General features: G+C 32.7%; 1 protein-coding gene across 7 annotated transcripts in view; it reads left to right on the top strand.

The window, feature by feature from the left end:
* TBC1D5 (TBC1 domain family member 5) overlaps positions 1 to 15,099 on the top strand; it is a 139,578-nt gene that overhangs the window by 86,633 nt on the left and 37,846 nt on the right. For all 7 annotated transcript variants that reach the window (XM_035356308.2, XM_035356307.2, XM_035356304.2 and 4 more), the window contains 2 exons: positions 4,379 to 4,473; positions 10,104 to 10,243. In XM_035356308.2, coding sequence (XP_035212199.1) covers positions 4,379 to 4,473; positions 10,104 to 10,243 — 235 coding nt within the window. The remainder of the gene's footprint in view (positions 1 to 4,378; positions 4,474 to 10,103; positions 10,244 to 15,099) is intronic.

The raw sequence follows: 15,099 nt of genomic DNA, 5'->3' as shown, positions 1-15,099 counted from the left end.
GCAAAGCTTTGATTATTTGAAGCGAAGCTTTGTTTTTTATACAAGCCACTGAAATGCGTGAAATGCCTCTTCAGTTGCAAGTCCTAAATGCTATTGAAAACTTGTAGAGTTATGTAGAAATCTGTCTAAGGAAACAGTACAAACTAAACAAAAAGATGATTTAGTGGAAAGGTGAGTAAACCAAGAATTCATAGTATTAAACACTGATTAATGTCAGAATGCCTGCATGATTGACTCAGTAATGCATATCTTCATAAGTATTGAAAGGTATTGTAAAAAAAGAAAAATTAGCGCAAAGCATTTTTTTAAAGATTTATTTTGATATAAATGAAATGCATTTAATTGAAAATTTTGGATGTACATAAAATTGCTTTGAGTGAGTTCTTTCCATGTTTTAAAGTGTATTTCAAGTATTAGGTGATTAATGAAAAATAGCTATAGTGTTGCATTAAATATGCACATTAATGCAGGTTTGAATTGTTGGACCTGATGCTGTAGTTGTCACTTATTCTAACAGGGTTAATACAATCAATAAAATAATACCACTGAATTCAAATATGACTGTATTATTATTTCAGTATGTTTCAGCTTTAATCACCAGACTTTAAATATATCACTGTTCTCTTGATTACCATGTTATTAATCTTATTTCCTACTTTGTGGCATAAATTTATTGTGCTAGAAAGCTAAAATTTTAAGTATATTAAAAAGTAACCAGCGAATTGATCTGAAAAATCCCCCCCTTTTTTTTTCAAAAGTTGTTTTGTGATAGCAATTCACCTGTTAACTTCTAATTTTTGAAAGTTTACTGTTTCTTACTTTTTATGAGAAATTGAAAATAATTAAAAAAAATCTATAGCAAGTGTAGATTTTGAGAAATATGTGTTAGGCTGCTTGTATGCATGTCACTGAAGCTAAGGAAAGAATATGTGAATTATGAATATTGCGTGCATACTAGAAGATGCATTGGATACAAATTTTAAGGTATTGCTATTAGTTTATATGTAGTTGCTTACCAGGAACAGAGTTCTTTGATTTAACAGATAGAATCATTGTTTAAGTACAAAGTGATATAAATGTTGGAAATACTGAAACAGCAAGAATCAGTGTAAGATGTATACATTTGCAGGACTGATTTAAGGTGTGAATAGAACCTTTGAAACTAGCCAAAAACTGCAAATTTATGCAAATTATGCTGATTCTTGCTGCTTTAGTATTTCAAGCATTTGTTCTTTGATATGTTGTTTTAGCTATTGCAAGCTGATACAGTTCAGAAACTTACAAATTTACTGATGAACCTGACTGAAAAACTATTGAATATGATCTCAATAAAATGGGTTTCTAGAATATTCTGCTGAAGAATTTTTGTATAACTGTCTTAATCTTGAAGATTGCTCTGAAAGGTACATTGTAATTTTTAATATGATAGTGAAATTGAAATAGTGAGAAGTAATTTTTTTTTTGGTGCTAGACGAAGTCATATCTAAATTACATATAAGCTCATCTTATTTTAGTGTGAAATTTGTGTATATGTTGGGAATGGTAATAGTTAAAGTTAGTACTATTAGATGATAGCTTGTGGTAATACATTTAAAATACCAACTAGATTTTTACTGCATAAGTTCATGAAGTAAGTATTTAAAAATAATCTATCAAATTTATGTAATACTTAAGGTACAAAAAGTATAATTTCTGTTCGACTTTTATTTTCTTCATATTTAGTTTTGTAACCACTCAGATTGAATTAATGTAACTGTATGTAAATTAAAATGTATAAGTTTGATTAAAGAGAATTATAATTTGTCACACAATTGTATTTTGCTTGCATCCTGTTTTTGAAAGCTATTAGAGAAATGGAGCCCAAACACAGGCATTACTTCATGAATTTTTAAAGGGTGCTAGAAAGATAAAAGTCCTATGGACTCAGGAGGTGCAGTACAACAGTTTAAGAAGTATAAGCATTACATAACCAATGCTGCTTTTTTATGTTTACCCACACCTGGATCCCCATTATCTTTGTGCACCTGATGCATCAGACTGGCCTATAAGATCAGTACTATGCGAATTTGAAGCAGGAATTTGGAGGCCAATTGGTTTCTATTTCAAGAAATTTAATGATGCTCAGAAATCTTACAGCACCTAGGATCTTGAACTTTTGAGTATGTACCTTTCAGTGAAACATTTCAAGTATATGCTGGAAGGCAGAGGATTTTTGATTGTAACGGATTACAAACTATTGACCTTTGCCTTTAAACAAAAAATGAGAAGCATCCCTGAGACAACTGTGCCAACTACAGCACGTTTTGAAGTTCACCTCAGATATCAGGCATATTAGTGGACAAGGCAGTTATGAAGGCAGTCTGTTACTGATTACAAACAAATTGCCGTAGAACAAAGTACAGATCCAGAATTGAAAGATTTAATGGAATGTTATACAACACTTAAATCTAACTAATCAATACTTCCAACTTCATCAACTGTGATGTGATACTTCACAAATAAAGATTTGTCCTTATAATTTCCCCTTGTTTCAAGAGAAAACTTTTTTTTTTTTTATCAAATTCATGGGTTTTTGACCCTGGGGCATTAAATCTTCCATTAAATAGATGACTGCTAGTTTTGTGTGTCTTGGAATGAAAAACAAATCTTAGACTGAGCCCAAGCATGCATCAAATGTCAAAAATATAAAGTTACTAGGCACACCAAATCAAACTTTGCAAAATATGAAGAACCATATGTCCATTTTAGTGGGGTGCATATCAACCTCATTGGCCCATTAGCCCCTTCAAATGGGCACATATACTGTTTAACCTTCATTGACCAATTTACTGGGTAGAAGGGGATGGAAAACATAGAAAGGCAACTATCTTTATTATTCCTTCATCTCATTACCATACATCACTGCAGAAGTGTCCCATTACCATACATCAGTGTCATCCCATTACCATACAATCACTGCAGAAGTGGTAAACAAAACTTTTTAAGAGAAATTAGGTATGCAGATTTGTAAAATTATTATTACGGATAGTAGTTGGATCAATTAACACAGTTTGAATCACGTTTTATCAGGAATTAGGCTGTAATATGTGGGGCTAAGTACTTCACATTATAGCATAACATCCCCAATGCAATGGGAAAATTGAAAGGCTTCATAGAGCATTGAAGACAGCTGTAAAAGTGCATAATAATGAACAGTGGGCTGAAACACTACCAAAAGCTATGTTGGACCTCAGATCTGCCCTGTTATGTGACATAAATTGCTCAATGCCCAAATAGTATATAGAAGAAACATTAAACTACCTTGTGAATTTTCTACCCAATACCAAAGTTGACCCCCGATACCTTTGTGGGTAAGCTGCTAAGCTACATGAATGACTTAAACTGATCTAAACACGGTGTGCTACGAATCAGACAATTTTTGTCTACAAGGGTTTAAAGCCATGCTCTCATGTTTTTGTGAGAACAGACTGTTTGGAAAAGCCACTTGTAGCAACATATGACAGAAATGAGAAATATTTTTCTGTGCTCATTAAAGGCAAAACAGTTAATATTTCTGTTGACAGACTAATGCCTGCATACTTGCTGATATTAATACTGTACTTGACAAAGTGATTGTAGATAACAGAACTAATAAACATTCAAATGGAAAGCTTCCCCAGGCTATAGATAACAGCAAAAATCTTATAACCAACACCCTTTCGGTAGACAGGTAAAACTGCACATCTGGTTTCGTCTGTAATCGGTTTCGATGTAAAGTCTGCCAGGAGGGTCGGGCTGCGTCCCTCATATCATATCATGGCTTGTGGTAATACATTTAAAATATCAATTAGATTTTTACTGTGTAAGTTCACGAGGTAAATATTTGAAAATGGTTTAGCAAATTTATAAAATATTTAAGGGACAAAAAATGTAATTTCTCTTCAACATTTTTGTCTTCATATTTAATTTTATTACTGTTCAGTTTGTGACTGAATTAACAGTAGCTGTGTATTAACTAAATAATATAAGTTTGGATAAAAGGTAATTAGAATTTGTCTCACAAGTGTGTTTTACTTAATCCTGTTTTTAAAAAGTATTTGAGGCTGCATGCAACCTAAACTGATTAAATAGTTAATAAAAAAGAGACATCTAATATATATTATGGAATTTCTTCATTACTTTAAAAAAGTAATATGTTTCACTGCAAATTCAGTTATTCATTTGTATGTTATTAAAAGAGTAATTTTTTTAAATCAGGGGGTTTTTGTTTAAACTAGTCATGATAGTTATTATATTATCAAGGAAAAATGATTTAAATTAGCAATATCTATTATTTTTATATTATCATTTGCACCATCAGTAATTTATAAATTTGTTTGTATCATTTTTGAAATTTCAGGATAAAATTAAGCCTGAGAAATTTTCAAACAATCCTCTCCATGTTAAAACTAAAAGTTCTCCAAATAAAAATCTTTCTAGAAGTATGAACTTGAGGTAAGTCTAATGGTGGGCATACATTTGAAAATTGTAATTTTAACATAAGCAGATTTTTCAAAAATCCATATGTTAGTAATGAATATTTATGACTGATTTTTTGAGTTTTTATCCTAATTTATATTTAAGTAATGAACAATACCGCTACTTTGTGTTTTTCCATTAAATTTTATTTTAAATACAATGGTGGTGTTGCTACCGGCACAGCCAGTTTTGCCCTCCCCTTATACACACTCGGATTCTCTTCTGATCCCAGTCATTAACGTAACTTTTTTGAAAAGTTACAAGGTTTAAAACAAATTTTTAATTTTTAATTTTGCATCTGGATTAAGAAAAATACTTCTATTCAAGAGAAAATTTATTTATAGTATAGATTAGTAGCTTACAATCAAATTGTTTAATGTAGTTAAAGCTTTGTAAGTATACTATTACCTATTAACCTCTAAAATTCCTCAAATAAAATTTTTTCTAAGATAGTTACAGGCCCACCAGCTGCCAAGCGGTAAAGACGCTGAGCAGATGCTGGTAGTTCGTTCCGAGGTTCGAATCCCGCGAACGAGCTGGCTGCATGGGCGTTTTCGTGTTTTTTATCCATGTGTAATGTGTATATGAGCCATTTTCCCTTAGAAAGTCCTCCACGAAGGCATCCCTCCCTTTAGGAAGATAGCCCTTGTGTGCTTTGCCATATTTGAGTAATCTAATCTAATCTAAGATAGTTACATAGCTGCTGCTTTGTTTTATTCTATAAAACTGTCAATTTTCTTCTTTTTTTTCTTGATTGGAAACTTTAATTTAATATATTAGCATGTGTGCATTTAGAAAGTAGTGTATTTATAGAAAAAATATTAGGAGAATTAGTGATAGTGATTTATTGCTCTGCTAGTTCCACCAATTGTTTTCAGCACTGCTGGTCGGGGTTATCAAACTAGCCATTACTCTAACATTTTTTCAGCGGCTGAGTCACCTTTCTATGTTTTTCTCAAGTTTTTTTGGTGTCCATTCAAATAAAAATTACAAGATTTCAAATTAATATAGTGTTGTTAGTAATTATTTAATCATATGTTAGTAAACACTGTATACAAGTTTGTTGGATGCAGCCCATGCAGTCTTTCCCAGACTTGTAGCCTATTACGTTACTCATTGTCCACTGACTTGATCAGTTAGATGTAATTGATGTGTTCTATTGATGGCTTTGATCCCTTTTAACTGGTACAAGTCAGTAAAAAGTGTATTGAGCGGAATGTCCCTGGCATTCGGAATGTGCCTTAGCATGGTAGTACATGGGTACTCAGGAATATAATGTAGGGCATTTGCCTTATTCCTTGCTTTCCTTTGCCTTGCAGGCACAGGTAACATTTCTGCTGAGGATCCTAACATAGTAGGACGGAAATTTGCCATGATTGGAGAAAGCTTATAACAAGAAGTGGCTAGACTTGATCCTTTCGAGACTAACCTTTGGGAAGATGTGGAATGCAAAATGTCCTGTGTTACCGTTCTTCCAGTTGTTCTGCCAGATTTGCATGAAAACGAATCTTTTATGAACGTTTTGGCTGTGTTTTTTCCAAGGCTAGAACCTCTATGGTAATGGTTGTCATTAATGATGTTGCCAGCTTGGCTAGCTCATCAGAATCACTTGTTTCCATTTATCCTGGTGCTGCCATGGACCCAAATTAGGGTGATGGAGCTGTTGCACTTGAGAGTTGCATATAAATCCCTCAGTCTGTTTATATGGTGGGGTGTTCCTTTTATTAACCCCTTCGCGCCGGGTAGCGCAAACGCACGCTTATCACGGAGGCCAGCAGTGTCTTACGCGAGCGTCTGGTCCAGGGCTGGGGGCTTTTTTGCTATTAAGCCTAAATCCATGAAATTTCCGACGTATCAGCGCATTGTTTAATAATGCTCTATAGAGTATTTAAACAGCTTATGCTTTATAGATATTTTTATATATATAGTCAAAAGTCGTTAATCCAGACTCGTCGGGACTTTGGCGATTCCGGATTATCAATTTTTCCGGATTATAGATCATCAGTTTAAATCTAAGATGGATGGATGCAGAAATTCTAAAATTAAAAATATGAAACCATAATTTAGGAAATAAAGAGCAATTATGATCTAAAGGGTATCAAAATTTACAAAAAAAAAAAAGCTTATTTTTTATTTGTTTACTTTATTAAACATTTCTTTCAATGTAAGTTATTTAAGTTTCTTCGTTTTTTGTGCGAATATTTTCTCTTTAATTCTATAAACAGACATAATTTCTTGTTCAGTTACAAAGTTCCGTTGTTCAAGGTCCCGTAATTGCTGTGCCGAGAATACCGACTAACTTGTCAATCGAAATTTTTTCGTTTTCACTAACCTTTCTGTCACCTTCTTCATGTCTTTATCCATTTTTTGCAGCAATTCCACTTTTCGTTTGATGGACATCGGAACATACTTTTGTTTTGTAGATCCTTTGGGAGCTCCAGTATTGGAAATTCTATTTGACATAATCGAAAGTTCAAGTTTACTTTTATAAAATTGCTCTTACACTCTGCAAAAAATAATAAGCCGGAAATAATTCGAAGATTAAGGAACAACGCAATCATCAACATTAACTGAAATAGATAATTTTAGCTTATACCGTCCGTTATAAATAAAACGCGCATGCAAAAACGTATTCTGCGCTTGCGCACACACATATGCGCAGTCGTAAAGGTCTTACGCGCACGCGTAAATGCCTATGCGCATGTGTCAACTCGGCGCTTGCGCAGGAAGTTTTTAGCTTTGATGTCCGGATTATAGATCATTCCGGATTATGGGTGTCCGAATTAACGACTTTTGACTGTACTTTAATTACCTTATTTCTTGTTTAAATGCATATTTTACACATTTTATTTTCATTACTCACTATTTTATGACTTTTAACATTATACATCTGAAAACTAAATATATTACTTAAAATTCTCTTTTCGTATGAAAAATTTGAAAACAGGGATCTACACACAGTCCTACGTTACATTCCTTGCACTCGTAATAACGACATTAATGATGAGGACATTAATTAATTAAGGATTAATGATGATGAAGACATCTCATCATCATTAGATTCGCCAGATTCTTTATGATCAGAATATATCATAGTATCACCATCACTACTATCAGAGTCTGTTCAGAATCAATATCTGAAATATTTTGCATCATTTCTGCTATTTCATGCTCTGTTAAACATTTTCGACGCTTCGACATTACAATGGTAAAAACAGAAAGAATTCACATCTAACAAGATCTAATTATTTTCTAAAAACTGAACTGCAAACCGAAATACCCAACGCTTTAGTGAAAATAAAACTTTTCGAGTAGAAGGACTAATGTACATGTATCTGAAACTATATGGACATACAGTGCCATCTTGTGGCAGAAATTATAGTTTTTAAAACGTTCCAGGACACTGGCACAAATAGGTGACAGTCGGGGCTGAACGGGAAAATGCTTTGGCACGCCTGCGTGTCGGCTGAGAAGTGAGTGTGTTCATTGCTGGCACGTAGATGTGACAGTTGGTGCGAAGGGGTTAAAGGCTTGTAAGACACTTTGGTTGTCTGCATAGAAGCGTCTCTGTTTCCTTCCATGTAGCTGCTTTACAGAGTGCATATGACTGTGCTTGGAAGCAAGTGCATGGCTGCTCAGTCTGTAGCTTTCATGATAGCATTCTACATTGTTTCTATATGCTACAAATGCTGCTCCCTCTTAGTCTTCCATTAGAGAATTAGTGATGTAATATTTTCTTTATGAAGTATATTTTGCATGTTTTATTTTATCTGTGTAAGTTTATAAAATATAAAAAAAGTGTTAAAATCGCAAACATTAAATCTATAATGTAAAAGTTTTTGATATGATTTGTTTGTGAAAAGGCTTATTTTTTGTAATGGATTTTCATATCTGGAATCACTTTTTCTTCACCTTTTGCCAATCTTCATACACAGATAAGGGGAATAATGTTTTCAATCCAAGAATTCAATAGTGAGTTTTCAGTGAATAAGTATGATTTTGTGTCATCACAACCCATTTTTATGATGATACCTCTCTGTCTGCATCTGTATATATGTGATGATTTTTCCATTCACAAGAACCCTGATTGCAAACTTACAAGGAGTTCTGATTTCTGTATTGAAACTGCCCACGTTCATGTAAGGTAAAATTTGACAACTAGAAGTGGTACTTTGCTTGAAGACCATAATACTTTGCTTACAGTTGCAAAATTGTGAGCCCAAGAAATGCACATGAAGTTGATGATGCCTCTGCTAAAAGGAGAAAAAAGTGCTCACAAATTTTACTTCCCACCAATTTTGTAAACTTAGGTAAGTGAGGTAATGTTTTCTGTTCAAAAATTTGATAGTGAGTTTTCAGTGAAAAGCACGAATTTGGATCCCCAGAGCACATGTTGACTATTTTCACAATGATGTTTGTCTGTCTATGTTTGATGATTTTTTGGTCCATGAAGACATGAAAATTCCAAAAATGTGCATTTTCCATGTTTAAGCGTTCTGTATTCATATAATAGTAAATGAGATTTTAGGTAAAACGGAAAAACCAAAAGTGGTGCTTTACTTGGAGCCATAGCAGTTAAATTATAATAAAAAATTTTCAGTTTTATTATTTAAGATTTTAATATCAGTGAGAACAACATATTAGCTTTTGGCTAAAATTGCTAAACTGAAAGTGATTCTTTACTTGAAGCTCTGAATAAGGTTTTGTAAAGAAATATATTATGAGTTAAGCCAAAACTTTTCAAATTTGGTATTTAAAATAAGTATTCTAGTGAGAATAACATATTATATGTAAAACATTAAATGTATTCTTGGAATTATGCTAAATGCAACGTGAATGAGCTCATTCAAAGATGAACTCTCATTATGAAGCAAGTAAATGTATTAGCTCATTTGAAGATGAACTCTCGTTATGAAGCAAGTAAGTGTATTAGCCTTAATTGTCAATTTTTGGTTCATTTAACTTAAGTGTGAAATTACTTTCCAAATAAAATGGATGCTGCCACCAAATGCTATCATTATGTATTATTTTTAAAGAAATAATATAGGAAATAATAATAATGTGAATTAAAAAAATGTATGACATAATGGCGACAATCAACATTCTACTGGGAATTCCAAAGATATGCTAGTTTTAAAAATTTTGTGATTAAGTCATTGATTTGTGCATCTGAAATAACCAGAGGATATACTACTTGGATGTGTTATTTTCAAACCAAAGCAGGAGAATGGAATGTGTATGAGCATTATAATTATTGTCCATTATATGGGAGAATAGAATAATAAAAAAATGAGTAGTATTTATTATTGATATTGCACCATACAGTTTACAGACAAATTAACTTTTATTTACAAACTATAAATCAGAAGTGATATTTTAAAGTTCATTGTTGTGAAACTGGCAGGAGGTCATATTGGCCGCCTCAGATTTTTTTCCAATGCTGTATAAATTTTTTATGATTTATTTTTTCATTTATTGTTTGGGAAATGATATATCATTAAAGTAACAGAAATAGATGCATTTAACTTTCTGGAATTTAATGTTTTGTGTTTTGCATTTTGGAGTAAACCTTAAAAATATTAATGAGCAAACCATTTGATATATAGGCATTCTGCTGTTGTTAATGCATCTTGTCCCATTTCCAATAAACATTTTGAAACTCGCCCCAAAACACTGAATATTGCAAGTATCAGCATACCATCTCCTGCAGTCTCTGTGCTAGAATCAGCTACAGTAGTAGAAGCAGGTATGCATATTTTACATTTAAATTTGATTGTCTTCTGTTGTGTATTGTTTTCATTGGGGGAAGGATAATTAGAACATATTTCTCCAAGTATTAAATTAAATGAAATTGCTGAAAACATATTTAGTGTGTTAAACCTCCAATTGACAGTGAACTTTCCCAATAAATGCCAAATTTCCAAGACTCCTAGGAGAAAGAAGTATTTTCTTGATTTTCAAGCCAAAATGCCCCTACGATTTTATACCTTGATTTATATGTTTTAATAGTTGTAGACTTTTGGAGATATATGTTATGGAAAAAATATTACCTTTTTTTAAAATTTATTACCCATTTCTAAATATATCAGAATTTTGCAGATGTTTTAGTATGCTTTTTAATTTAATTTTTTAACTTTAATTTTTATCTTTGTGATAATGTTGCTCAAATGAAGAGATGGGTTTTATTTTTATATAGTACTGTTTTGGTGGTTACACAAAATTTGGAGAGTTACTGTATGAATGTGGAGAGCTACTATAAGAGAATTTCTAATGGGAACAATATTTTTAACATGAGTGGTCATTAGAGTAGCAGGCCTTGTCAGTTCGATTTAATGCATTTTGGGCAGTTCTTAAAATTATTAAAAAAATTTGGCATTTAATATGCTTTTCTGTCAACCATTTTCAACAAACATATAGTGTCACCAAATAGTGTGATTTAGAGTCGATATAATGTAACCATAATATCACAGTATCATAAGATCATCACCCTAGTGTTATATAAACCAGAATAATTTTTGATAAGTTGGTTTAGTTTTGGTGAAGAAGATATAAGTTAACTGATGTGTATGTCTCCTCTTGCAGTTTGAAAAAAAAAAGCATTAAAATTTGGGATCTTACTGCTGTAGGACAACATGAAGTATTTTCATAGTTAATGGATTTTAGCATCGAGAAAAATGCACTATAATGGCCACAATATGCAACTTAGTTTGAAAATGAATAAACAATGGCAACGCAATGTGAGAAATTATAATGCACTGTTTAGTGTTTTTATGCATTCTATATGTAACTTGAAACTTTTTTTCCTTTAAACTTCTGCCAGAATGATTAGCACAAGTTTGACAGAATCTCCACCAGTTTCATGGTTGACAGCATTTTATAATCAGATAAGATCCTTTAGTTTCATATGTTTAAGTCCTACGAAATGCACTTTATTTTCCAAAGTCTTACGGAATTTCAGTTGTAGGCTTTTGGTATTCAAGGTAATAAAGATGATGACTGTTTTAAAATTTTTTGACTGGGAATTTCTTTCTGCATTCACATGGCTTTTCTACTGTGAACTGCATTTTGTATTTGCTCAACTATACCTAAATTTCACGTATCCAAAATTCATTTCGTAAGAATTTTAGATAGTTGAACTTTTAATGCATTTGCACACAGTGCAGTTTCTTCCAAGACATCAAGAAGCATGCAGTATTAACCTAGAACCACAGGAACTTCATTTGTCATGTCTTTACAGTTGGCCTTCAAATTCTAGTACTCACAGAATCCAGGATTTTCTTTTCAATCTGTTAAACTGCAGATCATAAAAGACAGTGCTACTAACTGCAGAATATGTTTAGATTTTGAAGAGCACTGAAAGCAACTTGATGTAGTTGAAGTTATGTTTTCCTGTCTGTATTCAGTTCAGTTTTTCTCTCAGGTGAACTACAGTGAATTATGTTTTAACTGGAGCTTTTTCTCACATTTCAGACAGGAACTTTATACTGATATGAAAGGCAGTTTTTATAATCTCTGTTATGTCACTCAGACGGTATAGTGGTTAGGGGAGCTGACTGCAATACTAAAGGGCCTGAGGCAAAGGTGGCCCACCTATTAGGTGCCTCCATAATGAAGTGATCACCACTTCTGGACTGGGTAATGGCCAAGCTGAAGTCAACTGAGGGCCTGCCATTGATAAAAAAGATCTTTATGAGGAAATTGAAAATGCAACTGGTTATAAAGAACTTCAGACTATCCTGCTTTCCTGATCTAATAAACAGGATAGATTAGTTTATCATCATGCACAAATCTATTTTAAGGGAAAAGTTGAAAGCAGTAATGAGAAAATTGAAAATGCTATTGATAAGACAAATCTCCCATTATCAACTTTACTCATGCTTGGTCCAAATGTAAACGAAACTGTTAATGCACTAGTGAATGGGGAAATGTTAATGCAGATGAGTCAAATTTGATTTTTGTTGTATATAATTTCTTTTGTGGTTGATGCTGAAGAGGGGGAATTTCAAACACAGTGAAGTTTGTGCTCCATACCATCAGTTCCTGAAGGAAGTTTCTAGTTGAATTGTGCTCCAAACCATTCATCCATATGATTGCAGTGGAAAGTTTTGCCGCAGGAATACTGAGGCAGTGGAATGCTATTAATAAGTATTTTTTACAGTTTATTTATAAGCATAAAATTTGTTAAACAGAATCAAATTCCTGTATTCTGTGTGGCATTCAGATTCCTCTTTTGTCTTCCTTTTTTTTCATCTATTTGTTGCCCAGAAGCCCAAGGGTTAAGATCACTGAATAGTGGAGTTTGACCTGGGTTCAGATCAAAGGGGTGGGGGTTAGGTTTTATAAAATGGATATGAACCAGTTTCCATTAGAAAGTCTTCTCTGAAGGTATCCTTTTAACCACTTATACTACGACTAAACTTCATGATTGCGGTGCCGTGCGCTACAACATAACAAGCGGTATATGTCTCATTTACGCCGCTCCATGTCTGCGAGTGCAATCCTGAGTTGTAACTCGAGAAATAAACCTAATCAAGTTAATGAACCTCATTGTTAGGCGACATGTGCACCACGTTATTTTCATTTTTGCGATAAATGCCTATTGACGTGGTGTTCATGTCACTCACGGTTTGAGACAAAAGCATCTCGACGTGCGTGGCACGTCTTTTTAGCACAAGGGGCTAATTAGGTAGTTAGTCCTCATGTGCTTTGCCATATTTGAATAATGTAATCTAACCTCATCTATTTGTCACTTGTTGCACATTTTTAAAAGTATTAATAAAAGAAACTTTTCATGATTTTTTAAAATCATATGACATTTTACACTGCATGCATTTAATATCATAATAGTTTATGCTGTATAATCATCAGAACATATAACATTTTACATATCACATAATCACATAGACTCGTATTGCATTTAGTGCTGCATTTTATGCACCTTTTTCTTTTACATTATGGCAAACCGTAACATTTTATGCTCATAGAACCATGTAACATTTTACATTGCATATATGAATCCTTTAAAGGACTGACTGAAAAGTTTACGTAAAAATGTTTTAAAGCTTTTATGAATAATTTCAAAGAGTTTGACAAAGGCAAACATGTAAATGCCATAAATACACAGTTTTGGAAAAAAAAAAATTCTGCCTCTTTTACTGGTTTTACACTTCGCAGACTAGAAATATGTGCTATGATCGCAATTCCTGTTCATTTGCCTTGAAACTTTGACCATTTCCATATTTGATCAAAAGGTTTTTGCATACCAAATTTTGTCATAATCGCAAAAGTCCTTTTTTGTGCTTCGATTTTTTTTTTTTTGGCAATAGAGTATAAAAATTGTGTAATTTGCAAAAGGGCTTGATTTAGGTTTTGCTTTGGTAGACATAGAAGAATTAAAGAAATGTAATGAAGGAGAGTTAATTACTGAATATTTAATTAATTTGCAAATACAGCAGAATTTAGAAGAGGGGAATTATTAGAAATAGTGGAAGAAGTAATAAGACTGTGCTGCAAAAGTGTTAGCTTATGTGTTCTTGGAAGTGAATGCAGCTGTATTAGAAGTCAGTGGTATGGAACGAACCAAATCTCAAATTTAACAGGAAATTTAACACCACATGAATGAACTTTTATGAAAAGAGAAAGGAAAATTTCAAAACGGATTGCTCTAATGATTTTCTTCACACTGTCCTTACAATTTTTTTTTACTTTTCTCACAATGATCTGCTTTGCACCTACTACAGCTCCAAATAACCATGTTTGCGATTTATATGACCTGTCCTTACAATTTTTTTTACTTTTCTCACTATGATCTGCTTTGCACCTACTACAGCTCCAAATAACCATGTTTGCGATTTATATGATGACTGGAAACTACTACCAGATTCTTATGATTCATTTACGGAAATGTTATAATAATTTTTTTTTTCATAGCAAAAGTTTTGGTATGTATTGTGTAAAAGTGTTGAATCAAATTGATGTAATTCAAATTTTTAAAACTTTTTTGCTTTCTGGAATATATAAATATTGTATATCTGTATGTTTAAATAATATGCAAACTAACTGTTGCTTGACACAAATCACAGAAGGGGAACTTTGACTTTAATGGAGGCATGTATGCATTTTTATCACTGTGCACTCCAGTGACTGGATATGGTGAGTGGGAAGGCTGATTGCATCCTTTGTTGGGCTAATACTTGGGTCCCAGGACCGGCATGGATTGTGCAATATATGCATTTAAAATCTATCAATCGGAATACATTCTGAAGACACTGATGGTAGGGAAGAGAGGTATGTAGCTGTTGGATTCCATCCTGTGGGATGCTTGGTCAAAATTGTTATGGAATCTGAGCAGACAGCTCTTGTATGTTTTGTTTAAATTAAATAATCTAGTTTAATTCTGTCTTATTATTATACATGGTTAGTGGCTGTAGTTTCTTTTTTGGAGGCAATATGCTTTTATCATCCAGGAGCAGTAATTATGACATTTTATTGTTTCTGTTATACTGGCCTTTTAGAATTTTAGAATTTTAGTTGTAAATTTGCTTTGGATATAATTCAAATTTAAAAGTATTCAACTATATAAGGTTTCTGTCAAGAATATAT

The sequence above is a fragment of the Stegodyphus dumicola genome, chromosome X1 (assembly GCF_044657685.1).
Source record: "Stegodyphus dumicola isolate Sdum_Otavi_A_Nest chromosome X1, ASM4465768v1".
Classification (NCBI taxonomy): Eukaryota; Metazoa; Arthropoda; class Arachnida; order Araneae; family Eresidae; genus Stegodyphus; species Stegodyphus dumicola.
This window is presented reverse-complemented; position numbering and strand designations above follow the sequence as displayed.